The sequence below is a fragment of the Mesocricetus auratus genome, unplaced genomic scaffold (assembly GCF_017639785.1).
Source record: "Mesocricetus auratus isolate SY011 unplaced genomic scaffold, BCM_Maur_2.0 Super-Scaffold_100011, whole genome shotgun sequence".
Lineage (NCBI taxonomy): Eukaryota > Metazoa > Chordata > Mammalia > Rodentia > Cricetidae > Mesocricetus > Mesocricetus auratus.
Genome location: NW_024429195.1, coordinates 412708 through 439000, shown reverse-complemented (window position 1 = coordinate 439000; position 26293 = coordinate 412708). Strand labels below are relative to the sequence as shown.

The 26293-nt window shown below is 36.1% G+C and overlaps 1 protein-coding gene across 5 annotated transcripts in view; it reads left to right on the top strand.

Annotated features, from left to right (window-relative positions):
* Rsrc1 (arginine and serine rich coiled-coil 1) overlaps positions 1–26293 on the top strand; it is a 306538-nt gene that overhangs the window by 162450 nt on the left and 117795 nt on the right. For all 5 annotated transcript variants that reach the window (XM_040754324.1, XM_040754325.1, XM_040754327.1 and 2 more), the window contains exon 6: positions 9161–9212. In XM_040754324.1, the coding sequence (XP_040610258.1) occupies positions 9161–9212 (52 nt within the window). The remainder of the gene's footprint in view (positions 1–9160; positions 9213–26293) is intronic.

Sequence of the window (26293 nt, the reverse complement as noted above, 5' to 3'; positions counted from 1 at the left end):
GTTCTGTATTCCAATTTTTAATTGGATCATTTGCTGTTTTGGAGACTCCCTTCTTCAGTTCTTTGTAAATTTTGGAGATCAGCCCTCTGTCAGATGTGGGGTTGGTGAATATCTTTTCCCATTCTGTGGGCTATCGTTTTGTCTTGTTGACTGTGTCCTTTGCCTTACAGAAGCTTCTTAGGAGGCCCCATTTATCAATTGTCGATCTCAGTGTCTGTGCTACTGGTGTTATGTTCAGAAAGCAGTCTCCTGTACCAGTTCATTCAAGGGTACTTCCTATTTTCTCTTCTAAGAGGTTCAGTGTGGCTGGATTTATGTTGAGGTCTTTGATTCATTTGGACTTAAGTTTTGTGCATGACGATAGGCATGGATCAATCAGAAATCTTCTACATGCCAGCATCCAGTTATGCCAGCACCATTTGTTGAAGATGCCTTCTTTTTTCCATTGTATAATTTTAGCATCTTTGTCAAAAATCAAGTGTTCATATGTGTGTGGGTTAATATCAGGGTTTTCAGTTCGATTCTATTGGTCTACCTGTCTTTTTTGTGCCAATACCAAGCTGATTTCAGGACTATAGCTCTACAGTAGAGCTTGAAGTCAGGGACAGTGATGCCTCTGGACTTTGCCTTGTTGAACGGGGTTGTTTTGGCTACCCTAGGTCTTTTTTATTTCCATTTAAAGTTGAGAATTGTTCTTTCAAGGTCTATGAATAATTGTGCGGTGATTTCAAAGGGGATTGCATTGAATCTGTAGAATCTTTTTTTCAGATTGCCATTTTTACTATGTTCATCCCACCTATCTAAGAGCATGGGGCATCTTTCCAATTTTCTGGTGTCTTCTTTAATTTCTTTCTTTAAAGACTCAACATTCTTGCTATACAGGTCTTTTATTTGTTTGGTTATGGTTACCCCAAGATATTTTATGTTGTTTGTGCCTATTTTAAAGGGTGATGTTTCTCTGATTTCTCTCTCAGCCCATTTATCATCTGTATATATTAGGGCTGCTACTTTACTAAAGGTGTTTATCAGCTGTAGGAGTTCCCTGGTAGAATTTTTTGGGGTCACTTATGTAAACTATCATATCATCTGCAGGATGGATTCTGTCTTTGTATCCATTCTGTTCTGTTAGCCTGTGTCTTTTTATAGGTGAGGTAAGACCATTGATATTGATAGATAATAATGACCATTGATTGTTGATTCTTGTTTGTTTTGGATTTGTTTTTGGTGGTGGTATTATGTGTGAGTTTTTTTTCCCTATTTCTGGCTTTTGGTAAAGTGAGATTATCTATTGCCTGTGTTTTTGTGTGTGTGGTCAACTTCCTTGGGTTGGAGTTTTCCTTCTACAACTTTCTGTATGGCTGGGTTAGTCAATATGTATTGTTTAAATTTGTTTTTGTCATCTTGTTATATATATATATGGTGATTGAAAAATTGCTGGGTATAGTAAACTGGGCTAGCATCCGTGGTCTCTCAGTGTTGGTAGAATATCTGTCCAGAACCTTCTGGCTTTCAGAGTTTCCATGGAGAAGTCAGATGTTTGCCTTAATATGTTACTTGGCTTTTTTCCTTTCCTGCTATTACCATTCTTTCTTTATTCTATATGTTTGGTGTTTTGATTATCATGTGACAAGGGAACTTTTTTGTGGTCCACTCTATTAGTGTTTTGTAGGCTTCTTGTACTTTCATTGACATGTCCTTCAGGTTGGGAAAGTTTTTTTCTATGATTTTGTGGAACATGTTTTCTGCACCTATGAGTTGGGTTTCTTCACCTTTTTCTATACCTATTATTCTTAGGTTTGGCCTTTTCACAGTTTGCATATATCCTGAATATTTTGTGTTAGGAATTTGTTGGAGTTAAGGTTTTCTTTGGTCAATAAATCAGCTTCTCCTAGTGAGTCTTCAATACTTGATATTCTCTCTTCCATCTCTTGTATTCTGTTGGTTATGCTTGCATCTGTAGTTTCTGATCATTTACCATCTTTTCCATTTCTAGCATTCCCTTAGACTGTGGTTTCTTTTTTATTGTCTCTATTTTAGCTTTTAAACCTTGCACTGTTTGAATTGTTTCTTGCAATTTTTTGTTTGTCTTTTCTTCCAGTTCTTTAAAGGATTTTCTCATTTCCTCTTTTAGGGTCTCTATCATCTTCATGAAGTTGCTTTTAAGGTCATTCTCTTTTGCTTCATCTGTTTTGGTATATTCAGATCTTACTAGTGTAGATTCCCTAGACTCTGGTGCCATCATATTGGTTTTCCTGTTGTTGAATGTGTTCTTATATTGTTGTCTTCCCATCCCTTCTTCCAGTTGGTGCAGGTGGGGGTCTCTTCCTCCCGTGATGGGTGCAGGCCCAAAGTTCTCTTCTGGTGGGTACATGCATGTCCAGTACTCTGTGTGTGTCTCATGGTGGGTGCAGGTGGGTCTGAGGCACTCTCTCTCCTGGTGGGTGGGAGCAGGACTAGGACAGGGATGCCAGCAGACCCACAGTTGCTTGATGGGCTAGAGGGGGGGTGAGTTGACCTGCCTGCAGACCCCAGGCCAGTAGATCCCAGAGTAGGCAAGCTGAAGTCAGGCCTGAGACAGGGGCGCAAGCTCACCTCTCCTGAGTGTGTTTGGGAGTAGCCCAGTGATATCAGCAGACATAGTCTACCAGGGGTGAGTCTATGCTTGCAGTCCTTAGGCCAGGAGATGCCAGCAGCTCACAATACAGTTAGACAGTGTATATACCTCCTGCTCACTGCTGCTGCCATGACAGGAAGCTATACGCTAAGATATCTCACTACCAGTTTAAATGTGAAGAGCGAAGGATGTTAAAGCTCAGGCTTTATTGGTAGGGTCCTGTCTGTATATTATGACGGGCCTCATTCTCCTACCACTGACTTTCTTTTTTAGATCTTGCCAATCCCTCGTTTGTATTGAGTGTTGTGGCACTGTTTAACATGGTCTGGGTGCAAACAGAGCAAATAGAAGTGCAATGAGAAAAATAAAATCATTGATTCCCCTCATTTCTGTTCTTGAGTCATATTGCATTTATATTTACCTTTTATACAAATTTCACATACAATTAATAAGCTTGCAAGTTTCAATTAATACAGCTTGAAAAATTAAAGACTACTTGAAAATTCTTTACGTGTCAATTTTGGCTTTATAACTTCCAGAATATTTACAATAAAATTACCAGCAGTCAGTGCTGGGCCATGGTTGTTCTCCATTTGGGCAGCCTCTGTAGCAGAAGTTCGAATACAGTAAAAGTAAATGTTGCAGTTGGAGAGATTTCCTAGTAACAAATCTTATAATAGGCACAGTTATGGCACTATTACATCGGATTGCTTAAAAATAAGTTATATTTGTTGGCATATACCATTATTTGATTTCTAGTGTTTCAGTTAAAATGTATTTAAAACACCCCACAGAACTTTTGAATCTCCTCAGAATGTATATTAGCACTTTCGACTTCCTGAATTCTAGATAGAAATATTTTATATTTGAGGTAATAATAGAGCCATCTACTAAATTGTTATGTTTGGACAGTTTCCTGCAAACCACAAGGACATGGATGATACTGAGCATTGGGAATGTACCTGAATATTTCAAGATTCTATATTGTTCCTGTTATTTCAACAGGAACCCTAAACAACCCTAAAACTACGTGCTAAAATAGAACTACACTTTCTGATTGTAAAGTGTTTTTCAGTTTTTACTCTGGTATTTAGAGTAAAATATCCCCTAACTTCTGTAGCAGTTTAAAAGGATTTTGCCTCATATTCATCCTCATGTCCACTATTTAAAAAAAACTGAAAAAAAGGTCATGACTGTTCCTTTTATAGTATTCATCTGAAACGTTCTCCTGCAAGAACACATGGCATTTCCCTATTTCCTATATGATGTAACTGCTCTTCCTGCTTGGACATTAGGCAGAGCTTAAGGAGGAATCTTGTTCTGTCTTCCTTAATATTAAAGTGTGTTAAGTGTGCTTTGTATGTCAAGTATCTAGTGTGAGTTTTCTCTTTGCTGAGAATGTTTAAACTATTAAGGCCTGAGGAGGAGGATTGGAAAGTGCATCAGGGAAACCTTGGAGTGATGGATGGTTACATATTCAAGATTTGGTATATAAGTTTAACAAGTAACACATCATTATGAGGATCTGTTTACCTACTTTAACTTGATCTTCCCTGAGAGATGATATTTCCTCTCTCTTCTAGGGTACTCTTCAGTCCTGAAGCAGGTTTCTTCATGGTTACCCAGGCATACTTAAACCACCTATATAATTTGGGCTGATGAAAGGAATATTGAATGGATCAAATCCCTCAAGGGTATAAATTATAAAATTATACCCATCAATTTTAATCAGAATCTCCTGTACCATAACCATTAAAAAATCTGCCTCATCATTTTCCCTGTTCAGCCATTTTTGTTGCATAATTACTTTTATTAGCAAGGTTAGATTTTAAATTAATTTTATAGTAAATTGTATTTGCTAGTGTGGCACACTGTGTATATCTACTTTAACTCCTTTCCCCTCATGACTCAGAGACTTTCCTTGTTCAAAACAGGGAAGGATAAGTAACTCCCTGCCATTTGAAGGAAATGTTTGTGTATAATACGAAATAATTGGCCAAATAACTGTATCTGAATACCATGTTTATGGTGTCTTTTATGCATCTGATCTGTGATATTATATGCTATAAGTTTATAGTTGGTAAAAACTTATATGAGAAGATTTTGGAAGTAATCTAAAATGGCTTTATTTTTAAAAATTAAGATTGCTTTATCTTGTTTGAAAAGAATAAAAAAAATTTCTATGTTTCCTTGATACTGTCACTCAGGCAACTAGAAAGCATTGCTGACTCAAGGAATACGACTTTTAAGAAATCTGAGGCTAAAGAGACCTCAGTGAGTAAAGTGCTTGCTTATGTGAATATGAGGAAACAAGTTCAAATCCTTAACACCAATGTAAAAGCCAAAGCTTGATGCCACAGTCGTACAACCCCAAGTTGGGGAATGAGGACAGAGATAGGAGGATGTTGTGGACTTCCTGGCCATGTAGGTCTAGTAAGAGACTATCTCAAAAACAAAAGATGCCCATTCATACAACAAGGATGTCTGTTCCACAGTGTTCATAGCAGCATTATTTGTAATAGCCAGAACTTGGAAGCAACCTAGATGCCCCTCAACTGAAGAGTGGATAGAGAAAATGTGGTACATTTACACAATGGAGTACTATTCAGCAGAAAAAAAACAATGGAATCCTGAGATTTGCAGGCAAATGGATGACACTAGAAGAAACCATTCTGAGTGAGGTAATGCAGTCACAAAAAGAGAAACATGGCATGTACTCTCTCATATATGGGTGAGTGGTGGGAGGGGGTGGGAGGAGGGGAGGGAAAGGGAGAGGGACGTGAGATTGACATGTGAAGAAACCTTGTTTCTAATTTGAATTTCAATTTAAAAATAAAATTTTTAATAAAAAAGAAAGCTAATAATATATGCAAAGAAGACCTGATGCAGACCTGTGTAGGCCCTGTGCTTGCTGCTTCAGTCTCTGTTATTCATATGAGCCTTGCTTAGTTGAATCACAGAGCTTTGTTCTCCTGGTGTCCTCCATCCTCTCTGGCTCTTACATTTCCACCTCCTCTTCCATGGTCTTCCCTAAGTTCTAGGGGGAGTGATTTGATGGAGATATCTAATTTAGAGCTGTGTGTTCCAAGGACTCTCTCTCAACCTAATGCTGGGCTGTGGGTCTCTAGTGTTCACATCTGTTGCCAGAGGAAACCTCGTTGATTATGATTGGAATAGGCAATGATCTATGAGTATAGCAGAATATCATTAGGAGTCATTTTATTGATTATTTTAGACCAGTAGTGTTTGGCTTTGTTCTCACTCTCTGGGTTATCTAGTCTCTGGCTCTTGGTCACCCAAGCACTGTTGCATATGAGTTTCTTCTTGTGGAACATGTTTTAAGTCAAATCAGTCATTGGTTAGCTACTCCTGCAAGTTCTGTGCCACCATAGCACCTAATCATCTCACTTCTGTCCCACCTGCCTACCTTAAAATCTATTCTATTTCCCTCTCCTAGGGAAATCCATGTATGCTACCTAGTCCCTTACTCTATGCCTAAGCTGTCTGGGCCTATGGATTATAGGTTGCTTATCATTTATTTCATGGCTAATATCCATGTATAAGTGAAACATACCATATTTATTAGACTGGGTCTGTGTTACCTCACTCGGAATGGGTTTTTTTTTTTCTAGTTCCATCCATTTACCTGCAAATTCCATAATGTCTTTCTTTTTCTTTTTTGGTGGGGGGGCGTTCAAGACAGGGTTTCTCCTTGTAGCTTTGGAGCCTGTCTTGGCAAATGCTATGTAGACCAGGCTGGCCTCGAACTCACAGAGATCCACCTGCCTCTGCCTCCCGAGTGATGGGATTAAAGGCACACGCCAACAATGCCTAGCCATAATGTCGTTTTTTAACAGCTGAGTAATTATCCATTGTGGAAATGTGCCACATATGCTTTATCCATTCTGTAGTTGAGGTACATGTATATTGTTTCTAGGTTCTAGCTATTAAGAATAAAGCAAAGGTCTTTGTGGTAGTATGGAGTGTCTTTCAGGTATATGGCCAAGAGTCTTATAGCTTGGTCTTGAGATAGATTGATTACCAGTTTTCTGAAGAGCCACCATATTGATTTAAATGATTGTACAAGATTGTACTTCACCAACAGATGTGTTCCCCTTGTTCCACATCTTTTCCAGCATGAGATGTTACTTGTGCTATTGATATTAACCGTTCTGACAGATATAAAATGGAATCTCAAAGTCATTTTGATTTGCATTTCCCTGATGGCTAAGGATGATGAACATTTCTTTAAGTGCTTCTTAGCCATTTGAGATTCCTCTATTGAGAATTCTCTGTTTAGATTTATACCTCATATTGTAATTGGATTATTTGTGTTGTTGATATCTAGTTTCTTGAGTTTTTTTATATAGGTTTTATATTATCCCTCTATTGGATATGGAGTTGGTAAAAATCTTTCTCATTTTGTAGGCTTCTTTTTTTTCCTATTGATGGTGTCCTTTGCCTTACAGAAGCTTTTCAGTTTCATATTGTCCTGTTTATTAATTGTTGTGCCTGCTCTATTAGTGTTTTGTTCAGAAAGTCTTCTCTGACTATCATGAATTCAAGGTTGTTCACCATTTTCTCGTCTATCAAGTTCAGTGTATCTGGTTTTATGTTGTGGTTTTTGATCCATCTGGAGTTAATGCTTTGTGCACCTTCATAGATAAGGTTCTATTTCCTTTCTTCTAAATGCAAACATTTTGTTTAGCAGCATTAGTTAAAGATGCTGCCTTTTATCCAGTGTGTATTTCTTCTGTCTTCATCAAAAATCAGGGGAACCAAGATGTGTGAATTTATATCTGAGTTTTCAATTTGAATCCATTGATCAAAGTGTCTGTTTTATGTCAATACCATGCAGTTTTTATTATTATTGCTCTAAGTACAGCTTGAAATTGGGAATGGTGAGATCTTCATCATTTATTATTCAGGATTGCTTTAGCTGTCCTCCCTTTTTTTGTGTTTCTATATGAAGTTGAATATATTCCTTTCAAAGTTTATTAAGAATTCTGTTGGAATTTTGATGGGGGTTGCATTGAACCAGTAGATTACTTTTGATAGGGTAGTCATTTTTACTATGCTAATCCCACAAATCCATGAGCTTGGGAGATCTTGCCATCTTCTGATATCTTCTTCAATTTCTTTCTTAAAAGACTTGAAGTTTTTATTATACAAGTCTTTCAATTGCTTAGCAGAGTTACCCCCTGATATTTTGTATTATTTGAGGCTACTTTGATGCCCCTGATTTCTTTCTAAGTCCATTTGGCACTTATATATAGATTCTTTTTGTGAGTAAATTTTGTATTCAATGAGTTCCCCAATAGAATTTTTAGGGTCACTTACATTTACTGTCATATCATCCAAAAATAATGATACTTTGACTTCTTTATTTTTTTCAATTTGATCTCCTTCAGTTGTTTTACTGCTCTAGCTAAGTACTATATAGTATATGTATGGAGATGGAGACTCTGGACAACCTTGTCCTATTCCTGATTATGGTTAAATTGTTTTCAGTTTTTCTACATTTAAGTTGATATTGGCTATGGGCTTACTGCAAACTGCATTTGTTATGTTGAGTATCCTTTTTATCCCTAATGTATCCGGGACTATTATCATGAAGGGGTGTTGGATTTTATTAAAGGCCCTTGTTACCTCTTAGGAGGTGATCTGTGGTTTTTGTCTTCCAGTTTGTTTATATGATGCAGTTATTGATTTTTGTATATTGAACCATCCCCACATATCTGGGTGAAGCCTAGTTGATCATGGTAGATGGTGTTTGTAATGTGATCTTAGATTTGGTTTGCAAGTATTTTATTGTGTATTTTTGCATTTTTGTTCATAAAGGAAATTTTGTATTATTTACATTGTTTATCTGGTTTTTTGAGACATGTTTATAAGTGTATGTCAAAGTGAAGTCCTAAGTTCTAAAATTACTTTTTAACTAGTCTGTTATAGTAATAAAACCAGGTTATGTTCTGTGTTTGAATTCCATAAGTATATCATCACCAAATCTTAGAAATGAAATCACCGTTAGGAAATTAGATTCAACATTATCGATAGAATATGTTCTCTTGTTTGGCAGTTTTAGGGAAGCTAACAGGAACTGAAAATATGTGTGGTATTTTATATCTTCTGTTCCACACAATTGCTTATTTCAAATATAGTTAGAAAACTTCTGTTATTTGTTTAAATAAAGATAGGTCATTTGAATGTTTCTGTATGCAAGGAAGTAATGCAATTTGAGAATCTGTTCTTAAATACTTGGCCTTTGCCTCATTATTGGGCTTACAGTTATTTGTGTTATTGCTTATTGGTACAGAATTAGGTAACAACCAAACAGCCTCATTATTCTTAGATTATATTAACTGAAAGGTGATTTGATATTATAGGTGAGTGAATTGGTTGTGGAGTATTACTATGATAGAATTTAGATGATAGTAATAGTGATTGTGATAAGGCTTTCGACCTTTTTTATGCCTTGTGGTGCTCTAATTTAAAGATCCCTCTGTTAAAACTGACCTGGAAATGTCTTTTATGGTTGATTTTTAGCCACCAGCTGAGCAGGCCAAAGCCAGACTACAATTGGTTCTTGAAGCTGCTGGTAAGTGTTGAAAATTAACTTTTATGAAATAACATTTATTTCTTACAATGTCTAAAAATCCATGCTGTGTTCTTCATCATAATTTTCTATATAGTTAACTTTAAATCTTTGTGTTTGTGTGCAGGTGTGTGCGTGCGTGTGTGTGTGTGTGTGTGTGTGTGTGTGTGTGTGTGTGTGTATTACTTATCTTTTAAGGGTTTATAAAGAACTTATCTCTTCCAGTCTGACAAATTGAGGATTCAATGGTAATTCCAGACCACCAAATGACAGATCTTATGTTTTTGAGAAAATACATATGTGCACATTGACTAAAGGATCTCTTGCATTAACTATTGTTACTGTAAATTACTATAGAAATAATTTTTTGAGATTATAGAGTATTAATATATAGGATAGGTTTTCATACATTGTGCTAAACTGCTTTATGAAAAATTTATGCTACTTTTCATGATCACTAATTCAGTGATTACTTTTTCATCATACTGCTGTTTTTCATGCTACAACTATGAATAGAATGATGTAACGCTTTATATTTCTTTGAAAAATGCCCAGTGTTAATTTTGAGGATGCTTTATTGCCTCAGAGGGAAAGTAGATAACTGGGTGGTGTGGACTATCAATAAGCACACAAACTTGGAGGAGCAGAGAGGAAAAGCTTGATATCAGCCTCCTTAAGACAATCCCTTTTCTTTTAATCGTTTCTTCTCATTTTCTTTGTTTTTGACAACTACCAATCTGCCTTCTGTCTCTGCCATTTCGTAAAAAGAGAAACTTTTGTAATATGTGGGTTTTTGGTTTTGTTTCTTTTTTTTTTTTAATTTTTCGAAACAGGTTTTCTCATTTAGCTTTTTAGACCAGGCTGGCCTGGAACTCAAAGAGATCTGCCTGCCTCTGCCTCCCAAGTTCTGGGATTGAAGGTGTGCACCACCACCACCCCGCTTAATATGTGGGTTTTTATATCTTTCATGTGATGTTTGAAAAGTATATCCATTTGGCAATCCTTTAATTCTTTAAAAACCTCCAACTAATTTCCATATTAGATAAACCGTTTTATATTCTCAACTGCAATATACAAACGATTCACTAGTATGTCAATTAGAGTTTATTACAGTTTTAGTTAGTTTTTTGAAAGTCTTTAGGTTTGGAGATTATTTGTATCATAAATCCATCATCAATGAGAGGTAGGTATGGTACCTGTCTTGCAGGGTTATTATGAAAACAATTATAAAAATGGAGTGCCTAATCCTAGCTCATGCTAGGATTTTTGTGGTAAACAGTTTCACCATTTCATAATTCTAAAAAGTACCCAGTGTCTGTCAGTGCAAAAACAGTTTTATTCCTGTTTAAGACTCTTTAAATTCTGTGCAATGGATCCACACACTTATCATTTTTTGTCTGTATATATTTTCAACTTCTTTTTTAATTTTAGAAACACTCTTATTTACATATTCATCCCCCCATTCCCTTGCCCTCCCATGCTTCCCACCAACACCCGCAGCCCACCCACTCCCCAGGGACAGTGAGACCCTCCAGGGGGCATCATCAAAGTCTATCACATCATTTGGGGGAGGACCCAGGCCCTCCTTTCCCTATCTATACTGCAATAGCATCCCTCCTTAGGGAATGGGCTCCATTTGTGACCTAGGAATAAACACTGGCTCCACTCTTAGAGGTTCCATAGACTGCCTTGACCTCCTAGCTGGCACCCATATTCAGAGAGCCTGGTTCAGTCCAATGCTGGTTCCCCTGCATTACACTAGGGCCTGCGTGCCTCTCCTTAGGTCTGGAAACTGTTTCTGCGATTATCTCCAGTTCTGTTTTGGTTCATTTGCTCATCTCCTCACTCTCCACAACTGGATTCCAGTGCTCAGCTGTGCGTGCCTGTCTCTGCTATGATCAGCTACTGGGTCATGGCTCTATAATCTCATTATAGGAGAAGGGCATCAAAGGCAGCCTCTCCACCACTGCCTAGATTCTTAGTTGGGGTCATCCCTGTGGATGCCCTACCATTTCCTCTGTGCTAGGCCTCTCTCCAAACCTGTACTAGCTCCCTTTATCAAGACATCTCCTTTCTTGCCCTCCTCTATTCCTCCTCTGTCTTAGTCCTCCTGTTCTCCTACCCCCTTCTCCTCCTCTTCCCTTTCCATCTCCTTCCTCTACCCCTCCCTTCTACCCCCCACCCCCATGTTCCCAATATGCTCAGGGGTTCTTGTCCCCTCCCCTTCTTCAGGGGATCATGGGTTTTTCTCTTGGAGTCCTTCCTAGCTCCTCTGGCGGTATGGATTTGTAGGCTGGTAACCCTATGCTGTATGTCTAAAAACCACATATGAGTGAGTACATACCATGCTTGTCTTTTTGTGACAGGGTTACCTCACTCAGGATGGTTTCTTCTACTTCCATCTATTTGCCTGCAAATTTCAAGATTCCATTGTTTTTTTTTTTCTGCTTAGTGGTACTCTACTGTGTAAATATACCACATTTTCTCTATCCACTCTTCAGCTGAGGGGCATCTAGGTTGCTTCCAGGTTCTGGCTATTACAAACAACACTGCTATAAACATAGTTGAACATATATCCTTGTTGTATGAATGTGCATTCTTTGGATATATGCCCAGGAGAGGAATTGCTGAATCTTGAGGTAGACTGATTCCCATTTTCCTGAGAAACTGCCATAGTGATTTCCAAAGTGGTCTTACAAGTTTGCACTCCCACCAGCAATGGAGGGGTGGTTCCTCTTTCTCCACATCCTCTGTAGCATACACTGTCATTTGTCCTTTTGAATTTAGCCATTCTGGCCAATGTAAGATGGTATCTCACAGTTGTTTTGAATTGCATGTCCCTGATGGCTAAGGATGTTGAACACTTTCTTAAGTGTCTTTCAGTCATTTTTTACTCCTCTATTGAAATTTCTCTATTTAGTTCTGCACCCCACTTTTTAATTGGATTGTTTGGTGTTTTGGTGGCTAGCTTCTTGAGTTCATTGTATATTTTGGAGATCACCCTCTGTCAGACGTGGAGTTGGTGAAGTCCTTTTCCCATTCTGTGGGCTGCTGTTTTGTTTTGCTAGACTGTGTCCTTTGCCTTACAGAAGCTTCTCAGTTTCAGGAGGTCCCATTTATTAATTGTCATTCTCAGTGTCTGTCTGTGCTACTGGTGTTTTGTTCAGGAAGCGTTCTCCTGTACCAAAATCATTCAAGGGTACCTCCTACTTTCTTTCTCTTCTAACAGGTTCAGCGTGGTTGGATTTCTTTTGAGGTCTTTAATCCTTTTAGACTTAAAATTTGTTTTAATGGATTTATCTGCAATCTTTTACATGTCTACATCCAGTTACGCCAGCACCATTTGTTGAAGATACTTTCTTTTTTTCCCATTGTATAGCATTAGCTTCTTTGTCAAAAATCAGGTGTTCGAGCTGGGCAGTGGTGGCGCACGCCTTTAATCCCAGCACTCGGGAGGCAGAGGCAGGTGGATCTCTGTGAGTTCGAGGCCAGGCTGGTCTGACAGCCTCCAAAACAATACAGAGAAACCCTATCTCATAAAACCAAAAAAAAAAAAAAAAAAAAAAAAAAAACAGGTGTTCGTAGGTGTGGGTTTGTAGCTGGGTGGTGTTTACCTTTCTCTCCTGGTACCATGCACAGTACCTTTTAGCACCATGAACACTAGTCCTTAGGGGTGAAGGCCCTAGTTAAGTACTAATACCACTTCTCTGTGTTTACTGTGCTGTGTATGTGCTCTCTGCAGCAACAGGGCCTTACTTTCAGTTTGTGAAAAGCCATTGCCTGAGTTGACTGGGGATGCTCATAGTGCTTCTTTGACCAACGATTCAATTAGATGTAACCCATTTCTGGCACTGGAGGACTCACTTGATGGTGAGGTGGCTAGTTGGGATTTTTTTTTATCCCCTGTTATTTGGTGATTCCATTTATATTTACTTCAAATGAGTATATATTTTAACCAGTTTTTACTGTAGGAAATTTCCATATGATTTCTCAAATGACCATTTGTATTAGCTGCCATTCCCCATTCTCTCCCTTACTCTGTTCTTTCTTTCCTTTTCTCTCCATTTAATCCTCCCCTCCATTGGGAATTCCCTTCCTCCTTCCCTTGTTCTGTACCTAACCTCTGATTATATGTATGGTAGCAAGCCTATAAAAGGCTTAAAAGCTGGCATTTGTATATAATAGAATACACACCATATTTGTCTCTTTAAATCTGGAATTTCTCACTCAGGATGGTTTGTGTTTTCTAGCTCCATCCATTTGCTTTCAACTTTTATGATTTTGTTTCTTTTAATACATGAGTAATATTCCATTGTGTTAGTGTACTACATTTTCTTGATCCATTCATCTGTTAATGCACATCTAGGCTTTTGAAATTTCTGGTTACCATAAATAGAGCAGCAATGAATATGGGTGGACAAATGTTTCTGTAGTAGAATGTAGAGTCCTTTGTGTATGTGTCAAAGAGATTAACAAACTCTAAAAAATTCATTTCTTAGACTTCATAACTGTAACCTATAATTATTCCCTGAATTGTCTATGTTCTTTTCTACCTGAAACTTTTTGCTCATGTTTTGATTTGTTTTCTCCTATTCCCTTTCTCCAATAGCTTTTGTCTCTATTATAATGCCATAATAAAATTCCAACTATTAATCCCCGATAGATAAGTTATTTATGAAGAAATTAATCATTTGAAATTTTAAACCTTTGAATATTTGCTCACTGTGAGAATTAGAGTAGAAGTTACTAAAGGAACTATGAATAGGGTATATACTGGAAGGACTTTAAATGAGTACCACAGACATACTTGTACTTCTGTATTCATTACTGCATATTTCATGATAGCAGAAATGGACCCAGCCTAGATGTCAGCAGATGAACAAAGAAAATGAGATATACATACAGTGAAATTTTAATTGGCTGAAAAAAATAATGAAATCATGACATTTGCAAGAAAGTGGGTGGAACTGGTAATATTAAATGAAATAAGCAGATTCAGACAGCAAAATACCATGTTATATATAGAACATAAAATTAAAATTGCATATGTGTATATATTTGCATATATATGTGTAGATGATGAAGCTAGAAAGGTGATTATGAGAGTGTTGGAAGAAATCTTAACTTGGGGATGCAGAGAAAGTAATGGATACATTTGACATGAACGGAGAATGGGATGACTGTCTAAGGAAGGGAACCAGCCCTCAGGGAAACTGGGACAGGGGAATGATTGAGGGCAAAGTAAAATGACATGTATTCATGAAATGCCCTAATTGCCTATTACTTTATATGCTCACCTAAAAATAAATTTAAAAGCTTCAGAAATATTTAAGTGGTAATTGTAACTGATGAATGAATTTTGTGATATCCCAAAAAATAAAGTTTTTGGTAACTAAGATATAGTATGGCTTTGTAAATATAAATTTTAAGTTAATATATGACAGAAATATTATGAAGCATGATTATCAATCAAAACAGGAAGAAGAAGGAAGATGAGTTTCACCTAAGGACTTGTCTCCATTACTCTTGATTTCACTGTTGTTTGACTTGATAGCACCATTCCAGTATGATCTGCTTGTTTCAAACCCCCCCAACCACTCATTTTATACTAAGTATTTTCATGAGCCTAAAGAAGATGAATGTTTTCCCCCAGTATAAAGAGGAAGTACTTCTTATATAATTGTCCCCCACACCTCTTCAATTTCCTCTCCTATTTTGAGAAAGGTCTTTTAGCATAACCATGACGTTCCTTCCTTCCCCTATGCTCAGCTCAGTTAACTGCTTGTGTCTGTTATAATTATTGCTACATGAATCTTTTAAATGATATTGCCAATGCCATGAGGAAAATTAGGAATTTCTTTTATTTTGTGTTTGGTAAAGCAACGTGCCTTAAAACCTCCATATAATAGTACTTTATCATCTAAATAATGTCTATGACACTTTGGATTGTACCTAAAGTTTTCAAAGTACTTTTGTAAGTCCTTTATCATAGGTAATTAACTCCATTTTACAATATCATAAAAACTTGCATAGCTGATTAGCACTTTTGATCTCTTACTATCTGTAGTTTCAGTGCTTGAACTTTTTTGGTAGGAAAGGAGAGTAACAGATAATATTACCAAATGCATATTTTATTTTCTGTAAACTTACTATATATTTACCTTACAGTACAATAAGTTCTAACTTCAGATTTGCTTTATATTCTGAAGTGATTTTGATTCATAATGCAAAAGAAATAGAGTTTAACTCACGAAAAAGCTTTTCTTCCTTTACTATATAGAACATCCATAGCATATAGTTGTATAGCTTTGGAAAATCTAGATTAATGTTATAAATTTTAATTTCCTTTCCTAAATTTTGGTACCTGCATTTCAGTGATCCTTTCTGGAATAGAAGTTGGTTAATTGTTAAGCACATCTAGATTAGTTGTATGCATATATACATACCCCGTATCATAAGTTTTACTTAGCAATTTACCATAAGTGCCTCAGTTCCTCTGCAGCATATTAAATTGAGATTGGATTTCCTCAGTTACCTATTAGGTGCTCTGAAACAAAGTCCTGATCCCTCTTCTTCACATAGACTTTTGATCTCAGGAGTTCCAACACCTAATTTCAGTCTAGCATTAAATACTTGTGATTCCAAGAATTACAAATTAAGATAATTGATACAGTTAACTACTTCAGGGACCATAGAAAGCTATTCTGCTTTACCGTTTTACAGCTGACAGAGAGATTGCTCCATAGGTTTCTGACCCCTGAAATAGGATGAATTGTTGTGGCAGAGGCTTTCATGTTAGGACACTCCCCTATTCCCAAGCAGAGCAAATGATGAAAAAGTTCATTCAGTAGTTTTTAGATTCATTTTCTCTGTGTGATCTCTTTGAGGTCATGTCAGTAGTCTAAATTGTTGCTGATTCGATGGATCATTAACATAATTTCCACTTAGACAAGTCATTCTCCTTTATAGCCTTATCTTGTTGTTAATGGAATTTAGGTTAATACCTATAAAATGCTATAAACTCTCTGGCCCGAACTGTTCCAGTAAATGTTAGCAATTTAATGTGAGAAGCATTTTAATATGGTATTTATTTCTGCAGCTGGGAGCCTGAGGCGTTACTCCTGGTTGCTGAAAAACCTATAGCAACATTGCTAATGCTTGCTGACTGTCACTTGTTCATTCATAAAATGAAAATAACAATATGAACTTTCAGAGCTATTATGAGAGTGAAATAAATTATTACAGTAAAGTCCTTAGCATTCCCAAAATAATTTTATGTGGGAAATTCAGCAGTTCTTTATGGTATCACCTGAATGAGTTTATGAAGTTATTAGAAAAGCTGAGTCACATCTTCTCATGCTAGCATACATAAATTGTTAGACATAATAAAAAATTTAAAACATTACTTTAAAATAGGTATTTGTTAAAACTTTTTTCATCACGTGTAGTTTTTGCAAACTTCAGAGTTCTATGTAAAATTGAATAGCTTGGATGCAAATTAAAATGATAATGTTAGTTTAACTTTATTTACCACAATGAATCTGATGTTTGTCTTTTTACTCCAAAAAGATAAAACTGTTTTCTAAATGAAATACTAAGTAACTTGCTTTTAAAAGGTATATTATCTGTTTTAGCATTTTTCATGTTTTTATTTGAATGGTTGTTATTTACCTCAAATAGTATTTGGTAAGAAGAAAGCTATCCGTGAGAGTCTGACAGTATCACAGCAACTCGCCATGTTCGAGCAGATGTTAAGCAGACAGTAGTTGAATGTTAATTCTGAGAGAGTGGTATGTTTAAGCCTAACTGAAGTATGTTGCATGTGGGCCTTCTAGGCTAGAGTACAATGCTGGATCTCTGGGGAGAATTTTAAAGCTAAACCTCTTTCTTTTGGGTCCTCTATATGGACTCTATCAAGTCAGTATAAAGCAGATCATCCCTAGGCTAAAGCCCTTCAGCTTTTGTTATTGGGCTCTGTAGACCTGTAATTAGGCCTCCTGGCAGGCCTTGCAGGCCAGTTAATGGTCATATGGAGTTTCTGTGAGGCAGACTGGCTTTGTATAAATCCTGGGTAGGAATATGTTTATGGGTCACTTCCTACCAGGACCATGCTTTGTCCTTATGCCCTGCGGGCTGACAGGGAGCAGGTTCCCTTGACCATGGACTGTTCAGTGTGCAACTCCAAATCTACTTCACTAATCCCCAGTGTAAACAAAGGATTTAGAAGGGCTTCTGTCACTTACAGTGCCAATTCACTTGGGTGTCTGTGAATTTATTTTCCCCGACTTCATTACTGAAAGACTGACAAGTGTGTAAGGTTTAGATGGCTGTTTACACATCAGATGTGGGGGTCATTTTTAAGTGGTTTAGAATCATCGCAAACAATTTATCTAATGTGGAATTATATAGTTAGTTTCTTAGAATTGATTACCTTTCAATATTTTTAAACTTTAAGCCATTAAAATTGTGTACTAATAGTCAATCTTTTCTTAAAAGGAGAATTATAGATCTTTTTCCCCTAAGAGTAAAGTAACAGACTAAAAAAGTTTACCAAAAGTTCATCATGCGGATTTTAGATAAGTTAAAAAAATTGGATAAAACCTTTATTGTTGAAAGCATTCTATATTAAGTATAAGTTCTGTTTTAGTATAGCAAAGCTTTGGAGGGGACTATCAAATTATTTTACCCAATGCTTAATGAAAATGTGATCCATGAAGTCTTAAAAATAATGAGTTGCAGTTATTGGGCATTTGCTATATAATCATTACTTAATATACATTTCCCTATGTTTTAAGTATTTTACAATTGGTTTCTGTATCCTACTCACACTTCCTACCCAAACAGAGTATTTGAATATTAAGAACGTAATGGTTGAAAATCTACTTTCTGTGTCGTCTATCTATTGTTTAACATAATTTTGTTAAGATTTTTTCTTTATTGATGAGATTATATTGAGCCTAGATTCTGAAGAGCCTAGAAACCCTAAGAGCAGACTACAAAGAATTGTCACCTGTTATCCTGTAGCAGTTTTCTTTTGAGCAAAAAATCAAATGGTGAATACTTTCCCATCTCATCTAGTAAACATGTGCTCAGTAGTTTGCATTTGGTGATATAAGAATGGCTCATGACAGATGTGGCTGAAAAGACCACATACGTAGACTGTATGATTTTATTCTGGTGGAACTAATAGGATCACTCATTACATTTTAGACACTGGGTTTTTTTTTTTCCCTTTCATTATCATCACTCCCACCACTGCCACCACCACCACCATCATCAAATTGTTTAAATAAGTTTAAATAGAGTAACCTTTTGATGTATAAGCACTGAATCTTTCCCTAGATTTAGGAAACGCTGATGGCAGCACAGAACCCTTTCTTTCTTCCAAATGATACATTATGCTCTTATGTTCATTCTTTGTATTCTTTTGAGATTTCATATATGAATACTGTATTGACATCATTTCCCTCATCTTTTCCTTTTTATTTTTAATTGCCCTGAGATCCCTCAAAAGTTAGCATTTCATTACTTTTTACAGTTTTAAATTTTTATTTAAGAAAATTAGATAGTACATACCTTAGAGAATATAAGACCTACCTGTGAACTAGGTTGAATTATTAAGAGCAACAACTTTTATTGATGTTCATAGAATTCATGATGGACTATTACATACTCAGATGTTTGTTCATGCCTTACTAGGAAAACTGTAGTTCATGTTTCTAGTAGTAGTTTTACTACTTTTAAAAATAAAACTGTTAATATATTTGTGACATATTTTAGACTTAAAAAAAACTCCTGAACTATATCAGTAGCTTAGTTCTCTTTTAGTATTAAGCGATAGTATTTATATTAAAAACCACCTAGGATGATGTACATGAACTTGATGGTGGTTGTGATCTCTAAGTAGCAGCATTGATAGCGTTTAAAACATTGTTTTTGCCTTGTCTTCATTTTCTGTTTGTTCTTTGGTTGGAAGAAGTATAAGAAAGGCTTGTTTTGAACTTGATTAAATTCCCCAAGCAAATCTTTACAAATGTGTATAACAGTGTAACTACAACCTAAGTTTTTAGAAAGTATTTACTCCAAAAAGTCCCTACATTCTTTTTGAAGTCAATTTTCTCTTCATCCTTCTCAACCTTAGCCACCACTAATCTGCTGTGTTACTACAATTACACAAAGTAAGTGTAAAAAATAGTTCAGCTAGGTTTTCTGATTCTAAATCATTTTGCATTAGGTGCAATATTGCAAATAAGTTTGAATTTCAGATTGCTCATTCTTAGTATGTAGAAACTGAATTCATTTTGAACACTTAACGTGGATTAGCATCCCAATGTTTTGCAAATTCGGACTCTTGGAGATTTGTTGGTATTTTCTACATAGAGACAATCAATCTTTCACCATTATGATGTTTAACTGAGGTGTTTAATCGATGAGTTTTTTCAGGTTCAGATGTCTTCCTATGTTTCTCTTTTGCTTCAATACTTTATCAGGAGTAAATGTTGCATTTTGTTAAATGTATTTTCTGTATCTTTTGAAATGTTTTGAATTTTCCCATACTTATATATTTCGTATTACAGTCTTATACTATTAGAAGTAGCATCTCTTGAACATGATGCACTTATGTTCATGCATTGCCTCATTCAACTCTGTAAATTTTTATTTTGTCTATATATATTATATAATTTCAACAGTATTTATCATTGTATAATTTTATAATATATAATGATTATATGATAATGACCCTGTGTATTAGTTACTATATCATGATATAACTAATGTTAATATCATTATATCATGGTGATTAAATAACATTATATATTATATGTATCATATCTTGTACTCATAGCAATTATAAATACACTGTTAAGGATGCTTCTGTGCCTCATTCCTTGTGAGTTGTCAATTTTGTAGTCCACAATAACTTGAGCAATAGAAACTTTTGTTTATTGATTCTTGTTGGATGTATAACTGAATGAATAAATGTTACTGGTAGCTTATATAAATAATATTAAAATACCATTAACATTAAATCCTAATCTGGAATTTAGAGTAATTTGGGGACAACTGAGTTTGCTCATGGTGGTTAAGAGCATTTGCACTAAGAGGACCCACAGTTTGGTTCCCACACCTAATGGCAGCTCACAACCTCTGTAACTTCAGTTCCAGGGGATCCGATACCTTCTTTTGTACAGGTGCAAGGCAAACCCATAGTCAACATATACACATACAGGTGAAACCCTCATACAAAGGTTAAAAATAAATAAATCCTTAAAAAATTAAAAAGTAATCATGGATTATTTTTCTTACATAAATGAGCATATTATTTCATAATAATTTCTCCAATATTTTAAAATAAGAATTGTTTTACTCACTGTTGGCCTTTGCTGTTAAAAGTAATAATGTAACCCGCATCTCTTACCACCTCTTTTTACATTCCTATGTTCTTATTAATGGATCTAAACCATCTTTTTTATGGACAGCTTCAACAGTGCTAGCCAGTGAAGACAGGGGAAATAGTTGCTTACCTCAGGATTCAAATGGATTGGGTATTTTCTTTGGTTGTGAAATCAGTGTGGACTCAGAATTGCAGCTGATCTATGTGTAATGCAACCCATAATATATTCTAAATCATTGAGGTTAACCTTTCTTTCTTATATGACTACTTTTTAATTTAGATTTTTAGCTATACAGATTCACATAGAAACAGAGGTAGCATGAAATAGTGAGGAAATAGAGGGGGATGCAAGTCTGGGAGGTTCCAGTGGTTCCTCTTTATCCTTCATCCTTGATTTGAGAAGAAGAGCTTCTGTTATCTTGGGTAACTTAGGCCTGTAGTTCCTAATGTCCTTTCATATACACATAGATATGTATAGATAGGAGATACAAAAATTATTGGACTTTGTGATGAGGAACTTATACATGCAAAACCACACAAAATAGCTTTTCTTTCTTCTTTGCAGTCCATTTAATAAGTCTAATTCAGTGAGCAGGTATGTCCAGTTTACAACTCCATAGTTATAAATATGGCCTGACAAATCATAAATTTAAATAAAACATGGTTGTTTCATGCTTTTGGTGTGTGTGTGTGTGTGTGTGTGTGTATGTGTGTGTGTCTGTGTCTGTGTGTGTGTGTCTGTGTGTGTGTCTGTGTCTGTGTCTGAGTCTGTGTCTGTGTCTGTGTCTGTGTCTGTGTCTGTGTCTGTGTCTGTGTCTGTGTCTGTGTGTATAATCCTGGCTGTCCTGAAACTCATTTTGTAGACTGGGCTGGCCTTGAACTCAGATAACTGCCGGCCTCTACCTCCTGAGTGCTGGGGTTAATGGCATTTACCACTACTCCCAGATTCAGAGATTTCTACTCTTTAAAATTTGTTAATTCTGCAAGATAATGATTACATAGGAAGGCAATCATATTCTTTGAAAACCCTGTCAAGACTAATAGTTTTACTTCCTTCAATTGTTTCAAATGACAAATCTCAAATGTACCCAGTTCTATTGTAGGAATAAGTTATTGGTAGCTATAATATTATGAGATATATCTTAAATATTAAAATTTAATTATCTAGAATTACTCTTTGAATAAAGACTCTGGAATATATTTCTATTAGCTGACTATCCATAAATATGTAGATAGTTTAAGATGCACCTTCAAGATTTCTGCCTGCCCTTGAAACAGTTGGAGCCTCTAACTTTTCTAGCCTGGGAAGGCAAAGGAAGAGAAACTTTAGAGCATTGTAAGAGCCATGTCTGCCCAAAAAACTGGGCCCTCTGAGAACAGTAACCATGTGACACGAGAGACCAGTAAGGACTATGAAGTAGCTCCATTTAACTCTTTCCTCACAGTGATCTACTTTCAGTGTCTTCTAGTTGCCAAAGGCAAGCAACAGCTCAAGGGCAAGGCATTCTGTTTGGTGTCAATGAAGTTCTGCAAGGAATTAAACACAGATCAAATTAAGTGAGGAAATGCAGCTGGTTTATCCAACCTAACAACTGATGGTTGCTGGCGAGACAGCAGTCATTGGTAGATAGTTCAGCAAAGTCCTTATTGCCAGTTAGTGTCAGTAGAAAAGTAGACGGAAAACAGGTGTCTTTTAGCAATTGCAATGAAATTTGCTTCTTCCTTACGTAACTTTTTAAAAAGTATTATAGAGCACTCCAAATTTGCTATTACTGTAATTATTTTCTTATAATTTTACATGATGGCATGCCTTCCCGTACAATTTATTTGAACAAAAATATATTGTACTTTGGCTTGATCTAGACAGTGGGATAGTTACAGTTCTTAAGGTACCAGTCTTGCCCCTCTATATAATACAGTTGTGCAAATGAACAGAATATGAAACAGTACGCTGAATGTTGCTATATTTTTAAAGCCTGACCTTATGACACACTATACAATGTATAATTTTTTTAAAAAGTACGGAGAAAGAGCTTACAAAGTAAGCATAACAAAGAGGAAAATAATTTGTGTTTTGTTTTTTCTCACCTGATGTCTTTACAAATCCTCTGCATTAACAAAGGACTTGTAACAAGTGGTGGTATCAGTGTGACTAATAACATCCTTTTGATATAGTTACTGAAAGAATATTTATCATTGCCTTATTAAATATGGGGAAATAAGTGTGCCATTTTTTCCAAATGGTTTCATTTGCTCATGTTTTCTTTGTTGATCCAAATGAATGAAATTAGAATAAACAATCTCTAAGTCATTTGTAATCAGAAGCTGATTAATGGAGTTTGGTTTCATAGCCATTATTCATTCATGAACACCTGATATCTTTCCCATAAACAAATTGTGTTTGTCCAAATTAAGAAATTAAATGAAGCATTTGATGAGTTTATGATTGACCCTTCCAACTCAGAGCCCATTAGTCAATGTCGTCATCATAGAAAATGGCTTGACTAATGTGTTGTCTGAAGAAGCATGTGGATTTATTATGACTTCTGATTAATGTTTGCTGCAAGCCAGACAACTAGATTATAATAATTTTTGATTCTCATTTTAACAGTCATTGAAGAATTTCATTTCTGATGAAATGCATTTATGTGCCATTAGATTTAGAGATAATTATGTGGTGGTGAGTTGGTAATTTTTTTCAAGTATTATATATTTTAGAAAGAAGTTAGTATATAACTTAGAAAAGGTATTTTTTTTAATGGCCATGCATCTTTTGACTTGGTGGATATCATCCTTCCCTTTCCAGATAATAAAGGTAATATTTAGACTTCTAACCTAGAGTTTGTTATCAATAACTTTAAATAAGAAAACAATATGTAAATTTCTTGCTTATTATTGTAAAACAACTTTTGAAATTGTTCAGATTGTTTGCTTAATATGGTTATGTTTACCAGTAAAATTAAGACCCTCTTTAAATATCTGTTCTCAAAGTTGGAACTGCATTTCTAACTTTACAACCTTTTTTTATTGGTTTTGAAATTAAGGTGCAAAGCGATACTCTATGCTTCATGTGTATGTATCATTATGATTCATTCCAATTCTCCCTTCTCCCCTACTTCCTTCCCCCACTCCTTTGTCCCCATCTTAACTAGATTTTCATTGGAGTAGTTTAGCTGAACAACTGCAACATGGGCCCTGTAGCCAGATGCCTACTCCTGCTATGTGAATAATGCGCTGACATAAAGAAGCTAAACAGCTCAGATATAGCCAAATATTGTTTAATCTCCTGTGGGTGCATGGCAGTGGTTCCTAGTGAGTGTTTAAAAGTTAGAAACATAGGATTTCATCAGCATTTACAAGCGTGAAATATATGTATAGGGATTATCATTTTTGTTGTGAGATAAATCAGTCTGCATGCCTCAGAAAAGGGAATGGAGAAAAGACAGAAGAACTAGAGGACATTTTGGAGAATCTCTGATTTCCTTCATATGATCCACATTGTGGTGATACATCAGTGTTCTTTTATGATCTCCCTGATTTTATATTAAACAAAAAAGGAAACTAGCACCAAATAATTGGCTCTCACACCATCCACACTATTTCTTTTAGCTTAGAGCACAATATAGTCATGACAGTCACAATAGAACAATGAAAAAAAGAGAGAGTCATGCTTAAGTTCTTCAGTACCTTAAAGATCTTAAGATCTGCCCAAATTAGTAAGAATTTCCCTCCCAATCTTCTGCTTTCCTAATTACTTTATTTTTAATGAGACCAAAGTCTCAGGGTACCAAAGGATAGAGTGAGTTAGAAGATGCTCCCTGGTTCTTAGCTCCTGTGTGATGTAGTACTAATACTTGATTTTCAACCTTCTGCTGAAGGGTAATCTTCATGGGCCATGCAGTCAAGGCCCTGATCGGAGGCTCTGTTAGTGTCATGTAAACAAAAGGACAGACAGAGGGCCATTTGTAGGATGGCCACGAATTGAAGAAGTACCTGGGTTACATTAATTTAGAATCTACTTCAGTTGTTGAAAGGTCTGTGGTAAACACAACTTTTTTTTCTTCTTTTGAAGATACAAAATTATAATTTCTTTAAAAAGAGAGGGAGACTCTGAACAAGAGTTTTTCCAGGACCTATATTCCGTCTGTGTATGACATCTTCTAAAAATATTAAAAGTGGTAGAGTTGTTACCACTCAGGCTTAGGCAGAGTAACTCCAAAGCACATTTGATATCAGTTTCCATAATATGTTTCTTGGAATGCCTGTATAGGGCTTTTAAGTTCATGCATGGTGATTTGCTTTTTATTCAGTTTTGGATCTATTATGATGCCAAAGTATTTTCCCAGCCATAAGGAAATTACTCCTACCAAAGGGAAGGCAGAGAGCTGCTGTAGCAAAGTAGTGGGAAGCAGCTAAGCAGGAAATACAGAAGGGGACGAAGGAGAATTAACTACCATCATTTTGTGTGTTCCCTGTGTATCTGTAATCACTAAATCACTAAAGGACAAAGTGGGAGCGACTTTGCAGAGCACTGTCTCTGCAGTGCTTACCCTGTAAGCATTAGAACCTTCTATTGCCAGAAAGCACATAAAAAGTCTGGGTGTGATGGGGCACACCTTCAGTCCCCATACTGGGGAGGGAGAGACTTGGGGGATTTCTGGGGATGTCTGTCCCACTAGCCTTGCCTACTCAGGGAGCTCCAGGCCAATAAGAGAAAACTAAGATGGATGGAGTCTGCAAAATGATATTTAAGGTTGTTCACTAGTCTCCAAACCCACCCACACAACAACTGAGTACACATGTACACCATATACATACCTGATATGGTACAAAAATAGTACTTCTTGGGAGTGGAGAGATGCCTCATTGGTTAGGAGTGTCTTTTCCTCATAAAGAGGATCTGGCTCAGTTCCCAACACTTTCATAGAGGTTTACAACAACTATTGCTCCAGTTCTAGGGGACCTGCTTCCATAGCATCTGGTACCCATGTGATATACATACATACATACATACATACATACATACATACATACATACATACATACATGTGAGCAGAAAACTCATGCATGTAAAGTAAAATAAACTTAATTAAAAAATATTTGTGGTCAGGTGGTAGTGCACACCTTTAATCCCAGCACTTTGGAGGCAGAGACAGGTAGATCTCTGAGTTCAAGGCCAGCCTGGTCTACAGATCTAGTTCCAGGACAGTCAGGGCTACACAGAGAAACTCTGTCTCAAAATACTAAAACAACAACAAAACAAAAATTACCCAGTATTTGTGTATACAACACAAGTAAAATACCAGCAACTTTTTTGTTGCTATGACAATACACCTGGCATAAGCAACTTAAGTATGGAAATGCTTATTATGATGGCTCACAGTTAGAAGATCCATCTGTCATAGAGGAGAAGGCAGGTTGGCAAAAACAGCTTCAGCTGGGATAGTGGAAACACAAGGAAGCTTATCCACACATCCACAGTAAAGAAGTAGAGAATACCGAACATTACAGGAATACTGTTGTCTATGATTTTACCTCAAGTATATTCCACATAAGAAAACAACAAAGTTAAGAAAATACTTTTTTGTAGTAGGACGGGGTTCCTTTTTTTTTTCCTTTCTTTCATGAAAGGAAGTGGTTCAGTGTGAAAAAAATTGTCTTGAAGAAAGTAATGTCATGTCCTAAGGAA